Here is a 14,853-nt window from a genome sequence, read left to right as displayed (position 1 = left end):
CTCTCTCTCTCTGGCTCTCCTTTTCTCTTCACTTTCAACTCTCTACACCACCTCCTCTCCTCTCTTCCCTCCATTGCACTCTTGGACTCGCTCTGAGCTTCTCTTTGACAGCCTTTCACGTTGTCCATGCTGGGACATGACCCTGTTACTTTATACGTGTGTGTGTGTGCAGCAGTGTAGTCCACATGGCCAGAGGAGAGGGTTATCTTTGTAATCTAGAGTAGAGTAGAGTAGTGGGAGCCCTTAGAGCCGGCTCTGTGCTGCCCTGCGCTCTGCTGCCAGCGTGGCCTCGTCTTAGGGGCAGTTTTGTGCAGATTACACTCACAGCCTCACACTTAATGGTCAGCTTTGTGTGTGTGTGCGCACGCAGGCATGCGTGTTTGTGATGTGCTCTGACTGTTTGACTGTGTGTGTGTGTGTGTGCGTGTATGCATGCGTGCGTGCATGTCTAAAAGAGTAGAGGAGTGAATGAATGTGCTTCTCTGTGTTCTTATACCAGTAACGCTTCATGGGGTCATTGTATATATACAGTATATATATGTGTGCGTGAGAGAGAGAGTCTGTATGCACATGTGGGTGCGTCACGTCATGCAGGGCTTTACTCTGATCTGCCAAATGTGAGCTGAAAAATGTGATGGCTAATCCAGTCACCTGAGCCCTCTGAGAGACATAAGACATATGCCTCATATCACCATCCCCATAAACAGCTCGCTAGCAGAGGTGCCAAACGCCAAGCCCAGCCCACAGCCGCTCCATCGTGTGATCTGTAATCTTTTTGTTATTCCCTCAGAACACCTTAGTCCTTTTTTAGCTCGCCTTTGAGAGTGTGTGTGCATTCGTAGTAGTCCTTTATTAGCTTGCCTTTGAGAATGCGTGTGAAACCGTAGTAGTCCTGTTGCTCACCTGGTAGAGCCTTGGTCCAAAGTCTGATGTTCACCCATAGAAATAGTTTTCTGTGAGTGTTCCAAGCGTACTAGAATGATAGATGATAAATGTGTATGGTCAGAGTGAGGCGTCGACTCCGCTGCCTGGCCTGTTCACTGGCTTGTGCTGCCTTCCACCATGTGACCCTCTCAGCCTCAAAGCTCATCATGTGAGTGCCAGCAGTAGGTCAGAAAACACAGGAGAGAGAGGGTAAGAGAAACAAAGGTAGAGAGAGAGAGACTCCTTATTAGTAAGACGGGGAGGGGAGAGGGGACGACAGGCCGTTCATTGTGCCATGCAGCAGCAGCAGCAGCAGCCGCACGTACAACAATAGCGCTGGCAACAGCTGCACGTGAGCACTCACTCCTCATCACCGCTCCGCTCCTCTCCTCTCCTCCTCTCCGCTGTGCTGTGCTCCGCTCTGCCTGCGTCTGTCAGGGGAGCTGGAAGGGTGGGGGTGGAGAATATATGCGAGAGAGAGAGAGCGCTTTTTCTTCATTTATATTACATGGCACCACCACCCCTCCCCCCCCACCCCCAACCTCCTACATCTCCTCGCGACTTCTCCAAGGCAGTGCCTACAGAAACAGGCCCCATCAGATAAAACTGACAGCCTTAGAATCCGAGCCTATGAAGGGGCATCGGGCGCCATTTTGTGTCTCGCTTGTTTGTTGGTAAACAAGTCAGCGAGCGTTTAGCCCCCTTCAGTGGCGCTCGCTGGCACCGCTTGAGTCGTGCGCGCTGGCATATTGCTGAGTTTGGGATTGTTGTTTTTAGCGTGCTGTGTTCAGTAGCCACGGGGTGAAAGTGATGTGGTGCTCACTCCGCTTGGCCAGGGCCGCAGTTCTTGTTTCAGAGATGGGGCGGGGGGGACAATGGTGTCACAGTTTCCTGTTTTTCACTAACTGTGGTGACAGTGTGTCACGAAAGAATTAGGGCAGGCTGGATGGGAGGATCGGATAGTAGGAGGAGTGTGTGTGTGTGAGTGCGTGTGTGTGTGTGAGTGCATGCGTGTGTGTGTGTGTGTGTGTGTAGGGGGAGTGCTGGTAGTGGGGTTTCGCTTGGTTGCTGCAGTAATACACGTTAAATCATGCCGGACATTTTCAGCATCGCGCAATGTCATGCATGAATTAGCTCTGTTTCACCGAGCGCTATCTGGGACGAGCCCTTCACCCCTCAGCTACTGCGGCGCGGTGCGGCGGGGGAAGAAGTTATCAGGGAGCGGCATCTGCGCAGATCAAAAGCTCCTGATCCTCACATGCACGCCGACCGTCGTCTGCACGTCTCAAACTCACGAGACGAGATGTGCGTGCGCACACACGGCACGTCCCCGGCCACAACGGTCTGAAAACCTTTTCAGCTCCTCAGAGATGTCCACAGGGGGGTTGTGTTTGAGTGTGTGTGTGTGTGTGTGTGTGTGTGTGTGTGTGTGTGTGTCTGTGGGAGAGAGAGTGTCTAAGGTGGAAATGTACAGTAAGTGCCGTATAGTGGCATGTGATGACATGGTCTCAACTTCAACGTGCCAGTGTCAGACACACACTCTCTCTCACACACACACACACACACACACAGGCTTACACACCCTGCAGCTGCAAGGCGACTGAAAGGATGGGTCTATAAATAGCATCCCCATCAGAGAAGAATGTGCATCACTGTCCTTGTGAGTGATTTTTTTTTGTATGTGTATGTGTGTGTTCGTGGTGTAATGTGAATGCCTGCAGTATCGTGTTGTTTTAGCATTTCCCTCATGTGGTAGCGCAAGGCTCAGATGAAAGGACAATTCACCACAGTTCAGACCGCACTGAGAACAAGTGTGGAGGCTGAACACGGTGACTCATGTTGAGCCTCCACCGGCCAAACTCTCCATCTCTCCATCTGTATTTATCTCTGTTGCTCTTTATCTCTTTATCTCTGTCTCTCTCTCTCTCTCTCTCTCTCCGCCCTCGCTCTTCCTGTCCTTGTGTGTTTGGAGTGCAACTAGAGGCAAGAGGACAAAGGGCCCGACCTGTGTGCGTGTGACCTGCTGCTCCGATTGGCCAGATCGGGTGTCCGTCCGCCACCCCTGGAGTGTGGGCAGAGTGCCCCGGGCCAAGTTGCCTTGGTTACCCGAGCCCGAGTGCCAAGGCTCACTCGTTAGAATGACCTGTGTTGTTTCAGCGAGAGCGTGAATCACCCAACCTTTTCTTTAAGAGCATTTCCAGCACATCAACAATCAGCATTATGATGCAGAAGTTCTCACCAGAGCGTGATACAGCCAAGTGAAATCACGTCTTTTTTTTTTTTTTGGTTCCACTGCGCGGTGGAATGTCACCCTACCTTTCCGTGACCTTCGCTCGGCTCGCGCTGCAGGTGACGCGCCGCCGCGAAACATCTCACGGCCATCTAGATCTACACATTCTCGGACTGCCGGTGCTGCGGGTCCGACTGGAAATTCCATCCAGAAGGGACAGTCGCCGTATTTATAGCGGCATTAAATGGCTAAGCTCTCGGCCACCTAATGGCTTGTCATCGGATGATGGCCATCGGCTAAAAGCCTCACAAGTGAAGACCGGTGCACTGTGCTGCAGTTGTGCACAGAGGCTTGTGTGCTTACGCTTAAAATGCCTGAAAGATGGCTAAGCTGCTGGAGCAACACTTCCGGAGCTGACCCTGGGTCAGTCCTTCTGGCCTGTCCTTTAGATGCCAGGGACCACTGGATCCACTACTTCAGCAGGAGGCTTTCAGATCAGCCGAGGTCGGCATTTGGACGTCCAGATCCTCTTTTGTACAGACGTTTGTTCTGTTTTGTGTGTGTGTGTGTGTGTGTGTGTGTGTGTGTGTGTGTGTGTGTGTGTGTGTGTGTGTGTGTGTGTGTGTGTGTGTGTGTGTGTGTGGATGAACAAGAAGTTCGGAACCCCTTAGCTGGGCAGGAAAACTACTGGTGCGTTTTTGTGAGGGGGAGTGAAGGGTATTTTTATGTACATGCGGTGTTTCCATGGTGAAGCCAGAACTGTCTGTACCAACCTCTCTCATTATGAGTGATTTTTTTTCTTTTTTTTTTATGTGTGCGTGTGTGTGTGTTTTTTGTGTGTATGTGTGTGTGTGGGAAGAGCGTGGATCTTCAGGGAATTGCAGCCCACGTGTTGCGTAATCTGTGGCAGATGGAGCACCATTCACACCAGCTAGTGGTGCAGTGTGACTTCTACTCACAGGATGTGAACAGTGGGTGTTTGTGTGTTTGAGTGTGTGTGTGTGAGCATCCAAGCGTCTCTGTGTGTGCGTCCGCGTGTGTGCATTGTAACACCCTGCCATGTTTAGTTGTACTGCTTGCTGAGAGCGGCGCAGCAGTGTGTTTACGTAAGCAGCTAAGTTTCTGTTTAAAGCACCTTAAGAAACAGAACAACTTGTACTCCTGCCCTCAGCAGTATGACCCGGTCACCCATGATGGGATACGTAGGTTCGTTTGACCACTGGGAATGGGACAGGGCCCCTTGCTCTTACAGTGTATCTAATGATGCAGTTAAACAGGGAGGTCACAGGCCGCTACTCTGATCTTCTCCCCCCCCCCAGTCAGAGCTGGATATAACCCTCAACCCCTCAGTCCAGTGAAGTGGTCTCAAGCTTGTAAACACACACACTGGATTATCAGGAGTTCACCTCTGGGATGGCCAAGCCACTGGTGTTATCAGTAACTAAACATAGGAGATTGGAATCATCAATCACATAACACACACACACACACACACACACACACACACACACACACACACTGGCCTAGATCTGATGAAGTCAGGCCAAGAATCCTCAGTTGCCTGCTTGTCTGCTGGGCCAATCAATCAATCAGTCAGTCAATCAGAATCCACTCGGGGGGCCTGGCTGGAGGAGCAGGAGGTCTTATGGGGGAGACGTGCAGAGCTGACCAACCGGCTGGATGAGAATTTTATGGAGGAGTGAACAGAAGTGATTTAACACACACACACACACACACACATACAAACTTGACATGGGTACAACAACTCACATTCCATACAGTGTTCCTTTGAGTGAATGAGAGGGTGAGTGAAGCGAGGCGCTGCCCCATCAGGGTAGCCATCTGAGGCGTCTGGGCCTGCGGAGGCAGAGTGGCAGGCCGGCGTCTGCCCAGGGAGGCTCAGGGCCGATAAGGAGCCGGCCGGAGAATGTTGGGCCCCGGCCTCCTGTGAAGAACACTGATTACTGTCAGCGGCCACAAAGAGCCAGACAGATGCCTATCAGGGCCGCTCTTAGGAACTCCGCCGCAGCCTTCATACACACTCGAGCATGCATGCACACACACACACACACACACACACACCAGACATGCAGTAGGACACAAAGGCAAATGTTTTGCCTCTATGTCTCTTACAAAACACACACACACACACACAAACCCCGCTGCAGTGTTCATACTCACTCGAGCATGCACACACAGAAACACACACACACACACTCCTTACTTGTGCGGTGGGCCCAAGCTCACGTGCTTGCGCGTGCAGAGGAATGGATTCCATCAGATGACACTGTGTGGAGTTTGGAGAGGAAATTGAAAAAGATTAGATCTGTTTGAAGTTGGGCCTCACATGCCAGGAACTAAGGTAGCCTCCACAACGTCCAGTCCCCCACCCCCACTGGGCCACCTCTGGACTGTCAGTCCAGGGCACGTCGCTATCTCACTCACTTGTCTGCCCTCGCTCCTGTCCCTACGGCAGTTCAAACCAGGAAGCAGCGTATCATATGAGGTCATAGTACTCCCAATCTGCCATGTTGTTTTATTAGGACACTGTGTGTTGTCCTTAAGCAGAGGCGCATGTAATAATGTAATAGCCTAGCTCTTTACACAGGCTGCTGCTGGGGTTGATTATGTTTAAATTGCGCACAGGTTCCTGGAGTTTCTTTAAAAAAAAGGGGGGGGGGGGGGGGGGGACGTGGTGGCTGTGCTTTTATTGTCCACTGATTAGAGAGGCATTGGGGTGGAAGAGAAAACAGAGAGGTTGATTGCACAGTGTTTCACGGAGTTCTGCTAAGATAGCGCATGTATTCTCAGAAAACTCTTGAGCCAAAAGTGTGTGTTTTTAAAAATCAGGGGGGGAGGGGAGAAGAAGAAGGGGGAAGGGGGGGGGCTGTGTGCTTGCGCGGAGGATAAGAACTGATAAGGTTGTACTAGCGTGGCATTATCCGCCCATTATGATAGTTTATCTGCAGCATACATGGCAGGAGCTCATCGGCCAGCCTCTAGTTAATGTGAGTCCGCTCGTGCTGCTCGGCCTCTCACTGCCCTCGCTCGCTTTATCTGAACACACACGGGGGGCGGCCAGCTGCAGAGCACAGCTGTGGAGCAGGCCCTCTGTGTGTGTGTGTGTGTGTGTGTTTTGGCTGGGTGGATCATAAAGGGGGGGGGGGGGGGGTCACCTTTTGTAAGTAAAGACATACGATAACTGTGTCTGCATGTAATCACTAAGATATAGATGTTTAGGTCTTGCTGTTGTTTGACATCTGTGGCACACATTATGCTATTTGAGTGTGTGTGTGTGTGTGTCCGATTCTGAGATAGCGTTGGATTGTTGGTTTGGGCAAGGTTGTGTGTGTCCGTGTCCGATTCTGAGATAGCGTCAGATTGTTGGTTTGGGCAAGGATGGTTGTGTGTGTGTGTGTGTGTGTGTGTGTGTGTGTGTGTGTGTGTGAGTAAGAGTGTATGTTCTAACCCTTCCGTTTCCCCCTCTCTCCCTCTCCTGCAGGCGAGCCCACCTCCGACTGTGTCTGGAGCGATTGAAGGCTCTCATCCCACTGGGCCCAGACTGCAACCGTCACACCACCTTGGGCTTGCTCAACAAAGCCAAAGGACATATTAAGGTACACACACACACACACACACACACACACACACACACACACACACACACACACACACACACACACACACACATACATACATCAACCAGTGACTGTTTTATCACCTCTTGCTGCTATTGCTTTATCCTCTCTCTTTTAAATGTTTATTTTTGTCTCATTCCACTTGACATGTACCTCCAGTCAACATATACCTCACATTACTAACTATGTAACACAAATGAGGTCTGTTAATAGTACTAGGCCTATTTTTTAGAGTAGCTGATTTTGTTGTCAGTATAGTTACAATATAACGGTAGTATCCCTCTTTATGACCTAAAACATTGGCCTCAGTATGGATTTCACACAGCAGAGACACCATATTGTCTTTATTGATGACCTAGGGCGGCTGCAGAGACGGTTGGGCTGAAAAAGCTGTGTGTTGGCTGCAAGGTTAGTTGTGTAGTGCAGTAGAAGGGGCAAATCTGCGCTAATTCATGTTCCGCGAAAGCAGATTATCTCTGGCGGTCTTAAACCTGGTCACATTAAACACACATACATAACCGTTTCTATATTCACTCCTCTTTTAGCGTGCGTGCCTGTGTGTGTATGTGTGAGCATGCCTGTGTGTGTGTGTCTGCGCGTGCCTGTGTGTGTGTGCGTGCCTGTGTGTGTGTGTAGCCATGATGGTCAGATATCAGTAGCTGCACTGCACCCTCACATCGCCACCACAGACAGACCAGCAGTCCCTGCAACCTCCCTGCATATTGACCAAACCAAATCCTCTATCCTGTCATCATAACACTCCTGATAACGGATGGAGGAACGGAGTAAAGGATTTTTTTTTAAAAAACACACACACACACTGGGACGTCTCCCTATGAAATAAGCCTAGCGTGTCCAGACAGGGCAAATGAAGTAGACCTCGATACGCTCTATCAGGAAATGAAACGGGCCAACAAGCAACGGCACGAATTGGCACAATGTACCGATACAGTCCTTTATCCCCGGAGCTTGTTTATTTATTTATCTGAAAGAGTATTGACGTTTCTCTCCTATATTGGGCTGGCGCCGGGGGCCGTGGTGTTGGGCAGCTCGTTGGCAGGGGATGTGGGACGGGCGAGGAGCGGGGGCCGGACACGTGGAACCGTTGTATTGATCGTGGCCCCCGGTCATGTGAACAGTCGTAGTAAACAAAGTCTGATTGATTGATGTGTTTGTGTGTGTGTGTGTGTGTGAGCGAGAGAGGGGGAGAGATGATGAAATATAGTGAGTAAATGTGTGTGTGTGTGTGCGTGCGCGCCTTTCTTAGTGTGCATGCATGTCTTTTTGGGGGGGTTTTATGTGCCAGTTTGTGTGTGTGTGTGTGTGAGGGAGAGAGAGAGAGAGAGAGTGTGTGTGTGTGTGTGTGTTGGAGGACAGTGCTGTGGGTCATGTGGCTGCAGGGTCCCCTCCCTGCCAAACAGGAAGCGAGTGTGAGAGACCTGCAGCTGACATTTACCAGCTGCCACTTCAAGCAGCCGCCCAGTTCTGATGACGAGGCTCGTCTCTGGGCTTTCATCTCGCTCCTCTCATCCTGTCTCCTTCACCTCGCTTCTCTCTCTCTCTCTCTCTCTCTCTCTCCTCACACTCTTTCCCTGTGTTTGTGCTCCTTGTCTGCTACCTGTCCTCTGCTCTCTACATTCCTCTTTGCACCCCCCCCTCCTCCACCCGCTCTCAGCCCTCCTCTGCCTCTATTCACATATTAGATGGAAATGTCTCCATCGCTCCTCCATTTGGTCGCCTCTCTTCTCTTCTTTTCACTGGTTTTTGTTCTTGTTAGTCTCTGTCTCTCCGTCTCTCTTGATATCTGATGTTATTTCTCTCTCTCTCCCTCTCATTCTGTTCACATGAGTCTTTTCGTCAACATTACCACACACCACTCTGTCGCCTTCTTTAAGAGCTGGGCAACTTCAGCACTGATGATTCTGAACCATGTGGTTGTATAGGAATGTGTGTAAAGGATCCACTTTTGGTGTTTACTTCAGACAAACTGACTTTACGCAGCCTAGCCTAGCCTAGCCTTCTCTGCAAACATTTACCTTGCATAGGGAAGCGTGGCTGAGCCGGCCAGGCCTGGAGGAGGTTTTGCATGGCTCGGAGAATATGTCACGGCTGGTTTCGCCTCCGTGGAGTGGCACGGCCACATTTGCATTGGTGCAATCTGATCTGAGCTCTTGGGGAGAACACAGGTGCTTTCAGCTCACCTGACCACTCCCTGCTCAGTGCGTTCCTATGTGGGGAGAATAAGTATTTGAACCCATGCTAAAGTTGACTAATTCTAATTGGGTTCAATGCAAATCAAACCAGCTAATAGGCTAACTGAAAAACACACCATGCTAATCTCTAGGTATGGTGAAGGGTATGTGATGATGTGGGGCTATTTTAATTCCAAAGGCCAAGGGAACTTTATCAGGATGCATAGGATCCAGGCCATGAAATAAGTGTAAAAATAAAAAATCTGCCTGCCTCTATGGGAATTTAACATAGGGGTCAAATACTTATTGCCCCTGTAATTTAAGGAAGAACATTTATTTATTTACGATACATTCTTCATTCACTAAGAAAATTGGTGTCCTTAAAGGTTGGATTTTTACTATTTGTTTTAATTAAGGCATTAAGATCAATTTCTAACAGATGTTTTTATATTTTTCTTCTTTTTAGTCAACTTTAGCATGGGTTCAAATACTTATGTATGTGGGCATAATGAGTCGTAAACACCTTTTTTAGCCTTTTTTATTGATTAAGACAGTAAAGGAAGTGAAGGGTCGAGAAATGACCTCAGGTAGGGCTCAGACCGGCATTGTCGATGCGATGAGACGCTGACCCTTAACGCTGCCCAATGGCTCCCCCTAGCCTTCAACATCTCTGGAGAGGAACGCTTGGCCACACTGCCACCTAGAGGCCTGAGAGGGGAACGAAAGTCTGTTGGAGCAGTTCTGTCCACTGCTGTCCTCTCCCCCACACCTGTCCTCTCCCCCTTACCTGTCCTCACCTGTCCTCTCTCCGTGTCTCCCTCTCTGTGGTGCAGAAACTTGAAGAGGCGGACCGGCGGAGTCAGCACCAGCTGGAGTGTCTGGAGCGCGAGCAGCGGCACCTCCAGAGGCAGCTGGACCTGCTGCAGGGCGGCGGCGGCGTGCTGGTCTCGTCCCCCTCGCCCTCCTCCTCGCCCTGCTCGGCCGGCGGCGAGGGAGAGCGGATACGCATGGACAGCGTGGGGTCCACCCTGTGCTCCGACCGCTCGGATTCCGATCAAGGTGAGTGGACAGCTCTCTCTCTCCCTCTCTTGCTTTTCTCTCTCTCTCTCTCTCTCTCTCTCTCTCTCTCTCTCTCTCTCTCTCTCTCTCTCTCTCTCTCTCTCTCTCTCTGTCTGTCTCTCTGTCCCTCTGTCTCTCCTTCCCAGGTAAACCTATCGCTGGGCAAAGGCGTAAAATGAAATTGAAAGTCATTTCACGGTCTGATGTCAGGACTGTTCTGATTTTTCTTCAGTCTCCCTTTTATGTCTACGTTTAATATTCCCTTGTCTTCTGGCAAACTCCCATTCTGCTCATAGCATCAGTGCTCCTTCATTCAGAAAGTTAAATGATATCAGTTATATAGTATAATATAATATAATATAATATATATTTAATACATTATAATATAACATTTTCTCTCTGTCTCTCATTTGTTTGTGTAGAAGAGATTGAGGTGGATGTGGAGGGCACCGAGTTCTCCCATGGCGAGCTGGACAGTGCCAGCACGGCCAGCACCAGTGACCTGGACGACCACAGCAGCCTGCAGAGTGTGGCCAGTGACGAGGGCTACTCCAGCTGCAGCGTCAAACTGGCCTCCTAGAGACTCCCCAACCACCACCCCCCCCACACACACACACACACGCACAAATACACCACCAACCAGCCGCCCACCACTATTCTCCTCCGACTCCACGTCCTGCTTCTCCTCGTCACCTCCACCGCTACCCTCTGTCTGCCCATGTCCCCACTCCCATGGTCCCACGCTCCCCAGCCCGCACTCCAGACCCAACCTACAGACTCAACTCTGGCTCTATCCCTGCGGAAAAAGGCCACCAACACCACCACCACTAGCCCTCCCATCCTAGCAGGAAGGTCTCAGCAGCCTCCCTCCTCTCTACACCCTACTGGAAAAATCATCTCGGGCAGACCGGTGACGAGTGTGTGTTTGTGGCTGCACGAGAACCTGTGCTCAAGGGTGTGTGTGTGTGTGTGTGTGTGTCGCATGAGGAGCGTTGCGAAAAGCACTCAAAAATGGGGGGATTTGTACGATGTCATTGCATTTTTTGTGTTGCATATGGCCTTCGATGTGCGCCTCTTAAGCTTCAGAAACACACCGAAAGCCACCAAAGCACTTCCTGCTGTGTGTTACGAGCAAGGAATGGGGTTTGGGAGTAGATTCTTGAACAAAGGCTTTTGACGTGTCCACCACAAAAAAAGCCCACCTCATCACCTTGTTAGGTTTGGTTTGAATTCGCAACTGCAGTGGGCATATAGGAATTTTTATACTTGTGTGGTTTTGAAACGGAGAGTACAAGACGTCCCATCGAATTCAAGATTCACGTATGTACTGAAAATAAAGACCAAAAAAAAAATACAAGCACTTAAAATCGAAACCTGTTACTCTAGGGTTTTTCATTTCAAGCTCAGTCTTATTGTTAGTCATCGTGTGAATCCTGAACTGACAACCTTTCGTCAACGTCGGCCCTGTTTTTCATCTGCCGACAAGACCACGAACAAGTAGAATTTTTCGGAATGCATTGTAGTGTGTACGTGTGTTTGGTTTTGTGGGGGAGCGGGGACTTGCAAAAGCGTAATTTGCCATATCAACAATTGTTTTGGGGCCCGCTTCTCTTGCTTCCGTGTTTATTGTTTAGATGGTGTTTTTTGTTCCTTTTTTTGCTGTTTTTTTCCCCCCCAGTTTTTGTTTTTATTTGTACCGGCCGTTGGCTGGCACAAACGTCGTCATTGGTGCTATGTGAACACCTGAGGCCCGGGTCGCTGCCCTGCAGCACCTCACCGCCCACCAAAAACAAGCACTCTCAGTCCAGCCCCGCCCTCCCCTCTCCCCTCTGGTGTTATTGGGGTGTATTGGGGGAGTGGCGTCCAACCCAAAAGCAGCTACCGCCACCACCACTTCCTCTTCTCCTCTCTGCACTTGCTTACAAAGTAGGTGTCCATAGCAACTGGCTCAATATTTAAGGAAAAAAAAAAGAAAATGGAAAATAAAAAAAAATCTGAAAAAGAGAAGGACAAAAAAAGGACTTTTGAGTAGACAACCCTTCTAGCAGTAAGAAGCAATAACTCCTGTAGTGATCTCTCTCTCTCTCTCTCTCTCTCTCTCTCTCTCTCTCTCTCTCTCTCTCTCTCTCTCTCTCTCTCGACAATTTGGATTTCTTTTCCAGAGATACAGACCCAAAGTGTCCGTCCAGTAAGCAGATCTGACTTGCTTATGAATAATATTTTTATTTTGTACATACATACAGATAGTTTAATAATAAAAAATAAAGATTTTAAATGAAGGAATGTGGAGTTTTAAAAAAAAAAAAAAAGGAAAAAAAATGGTAGGAACACATTGATCCCCTCTGGTAGACCTGTTGCCTCTGTTGCTGTTTGGTCCTTGCTATTTGAACTGTTTTTTGTGTCCGCTGTGTGTATGTTAAATTATATTTTCTCTAATACAGATGGCCATGGGCCAGACATTGTGGCATGGACAGTGTTACTTTGTTCGTTTTGCTGGTTGAAAGGTTCAAATGTTTCCACTCTGTAGCCAGACCAAAAGAAGGCATACATACACACACACAGTTTTCAATTTTCTTTCTCTGGGAGGGGAGGAAACTGAAATATACGGTCCACACCAAACCAAAGTGGAGATTAAAAATTTGAGATAAGGTTCCATGCCAGCTTATGAGAGGCTTTGTGAAACTTACATCTCCTATGGAGCTGTCTAGTTTCTCATTCTTGGAGATTACGTTGAGGTCGGTGGAGAGTTTGAATGTCTATGGCAAGGTAAACTCATAAAAAAATTGTAATTAATATCACTGATGCCTTGTTTATCTGTTCTGCGAAGGAACCCAGCATACACGTGTCACAAAGTCGAATCCAAAGTAAACTGAATATGAGGAATTCAATCTAATGTCCTCTGGAACTTGATCTCAAATTTTAGCCCTTGGTGGAAGACCCTTATTTTTACACTGAAGACATAATTAGTTATGAAAACTCCCTTCCCTCCCCACATTCACAAAAGTGTATTTATTTGATCAGTTAATTTTTTTCCTTTTCTGTTTTGGTTAGTTCATTTTATTTTCAAGGTGACATGCATTCCACTGTCATTTAGTGCATAAGGTGTATTTTATTCACATATTTTAAAAAGCTTCTGGGCCGAACTGTTTTCTTTTCCTACACCTTCTCTTTTATTTAATCAACGTGCACTAGTTGGTGTCATGCTCTGCTGTAAGCCGTTCTTCAGTGCTTTCTCTTGCCGCTCAGTCAAGAAGCCATAAATGCTCTGTGATTGAGAATTGTCCATATTTATTTTTGTCCTTCTTGCAATAACACAAAAAAAGCAACAAAAAAAATCTAATTTATTGGTTTGTTTCTCTGTAATTTTAGTGTCACCTCTTTTTTTGATTCTTTAAATGTCACTTTTTCTTTTCGTTTGCAGAATTTGGTTATTTTAATATATTGGAGGGGCAAAAAAAAACAACAACAAACGTTTTGTAGCCATTTTATTTATTGAATTCCCACCCCTCCATTCTGTTGCTGATATCTGGTGCTTGAAATGTCATCAGCCCAGAATGAGATTCCTTCGTGTCAGGGTAGCGACCTGTCTGTAAAAAGCTACATCCAATTCAGTCCTTATAGTCCAGTGTAGTCCATGTGGATTGTCCTTTTAAGGTCATGTTAACAAGAGGCTTCAGAGGCAACATGACTTGTTTTTAAGGTGTCAGTATTTGCAATCAGCGAAACACTCCACTGGCGAGAAGACCTCGTATGAGTGCAGCTGCCTTTACTGCGTGTGTGTTAAGTCATTATCACTGTTGTCAATGAAGCTTGATCTTAAAGAAGAGAATTGGAAATGTGATGTCAGGATGTTGTGGTGGCCTCGTACGGCTCTGAGAAGAAGCTCTCTCTCTCTCTCTCTCTGTCTCTCTCTCCCTCTGTCTCTCTCTCTCTTTCTTTCTCTCCCTCTCTGTTTTGGCCGATGAGAAGAATCTAACTTTTAAAGAAGAACATAGTAATAATAAATAGTAAAAGATGTTTAAAAGTGGTGCTCTTCTTCAGCAAATGGCCAAACCTGTGGCGAGACTCCTCGCCCCCTCCTTGTGTGCACTATAGCCTACCTGCCACCGAGGAGGGGCTGTTTCTTTTCCGCTCGTCATCTCTTATGACTCCATTCTTTTTCTCTTTTCTGTTGTTACTTTTGTTTTGTTTTCAGAGTATTGCGTTGTTCTATTTTTTTCTCTCTCTCTCTGAAATCTGCACTATGATAAATGTGGGGCCCATTGTAATGACAGTGTTCCTCCGATGACGCCACACCAAAACGCGTTGGGCCCGCCGCCCGTATCCTGGCGACCACCGAGTCGCCCAGGGATGAAGGACTGATCCAAGGTGGCAGATGGGATTGGCTACAGCCTGTATTCAGCCTGCCGGTGTTGGCTTGGAATTCACTGAGAAGGGAGAGCGGGCTGTCAATTAAATAAAGCTATTCCACCCTGGAAGTCTTTTGGGTGTTTGCGTCTTTTTTGGGGGTTTTCCTTTTTCATTTGAAGAAGGGAGAAATAAATGACTGTTTTTCAAAAAAGTGCACTCCATGATGTCAACGCGTGTGAGCTGAAATGAGATACCGACCAGTAAAACACTCCAGAGTGTCAGATAGCTTATCCATGTTTTTATTTTTTGACCTGTTTAATGTCAGAATAGCACCCATAAGCTGCATATTGAAACTACAACATGTCTCCAAGGAGTGGCTTAAATGAAAATGAGACAACCACTGGGCCATAGCACAAGGTCAGTGATGCATGCATGTCCATGCACATTATAAAGGGAACAG

The 14,853-nt window shown here is 48.2% G+C and overlaps 1 protein-coding gene across 2 annotated transcripts in view; it reads left to right on the top strand.

Annotated features, from left to right (window-relative positions):
* mxi1 (max interactor 1, dimerization protein) overlaps positions 1-14,521 on the top strand; it is a 30,088-nt gene extending 15,567 nt beyond the window's left edge. For both annotated transcript variants that reach the window (XM_042103455.1, XM_042103456.1), the window contains exons 4-6: positions 6,657-6,771; positions 9,818-10,043; positions 10,466-14,521. In XM_042103455.1, the coding sequence (XP_041959389.1) occupies positions 6,657-6,771; positions 9,818-10,043; positions 10,466-10,623 (499 nt within the window). In that variant the 3' untranslated portion in view covers positions 10,624-14,521. The remainder of the gene's footprint in view (positions 1-6,656; positions 6,772-9,817; positions 10,044-10,465) is intronic.
* Positions 14,522-14,853: the final 332 nt, after the last annotated feature.

Source organism: Alosa sapidissima, chromosome 9 (assembly GCF_018492685.1).
Source record: "Alosa sapidissima isolate fAloSap1 chromosome 9, fAloSap1.pri, whole genome shotgun sequence".
NCBI classification, from domain to species: Eukaryota; Metazoa; Chordata; class Actinopteri; order Clupeiformes; family Clupeidae; genus Alosa; species Alosa sapidissima.
Note: the sequence above shows the minus strand (reverse complement) of the source record. Positions and strands in the feature narration are given on the sequence as shown.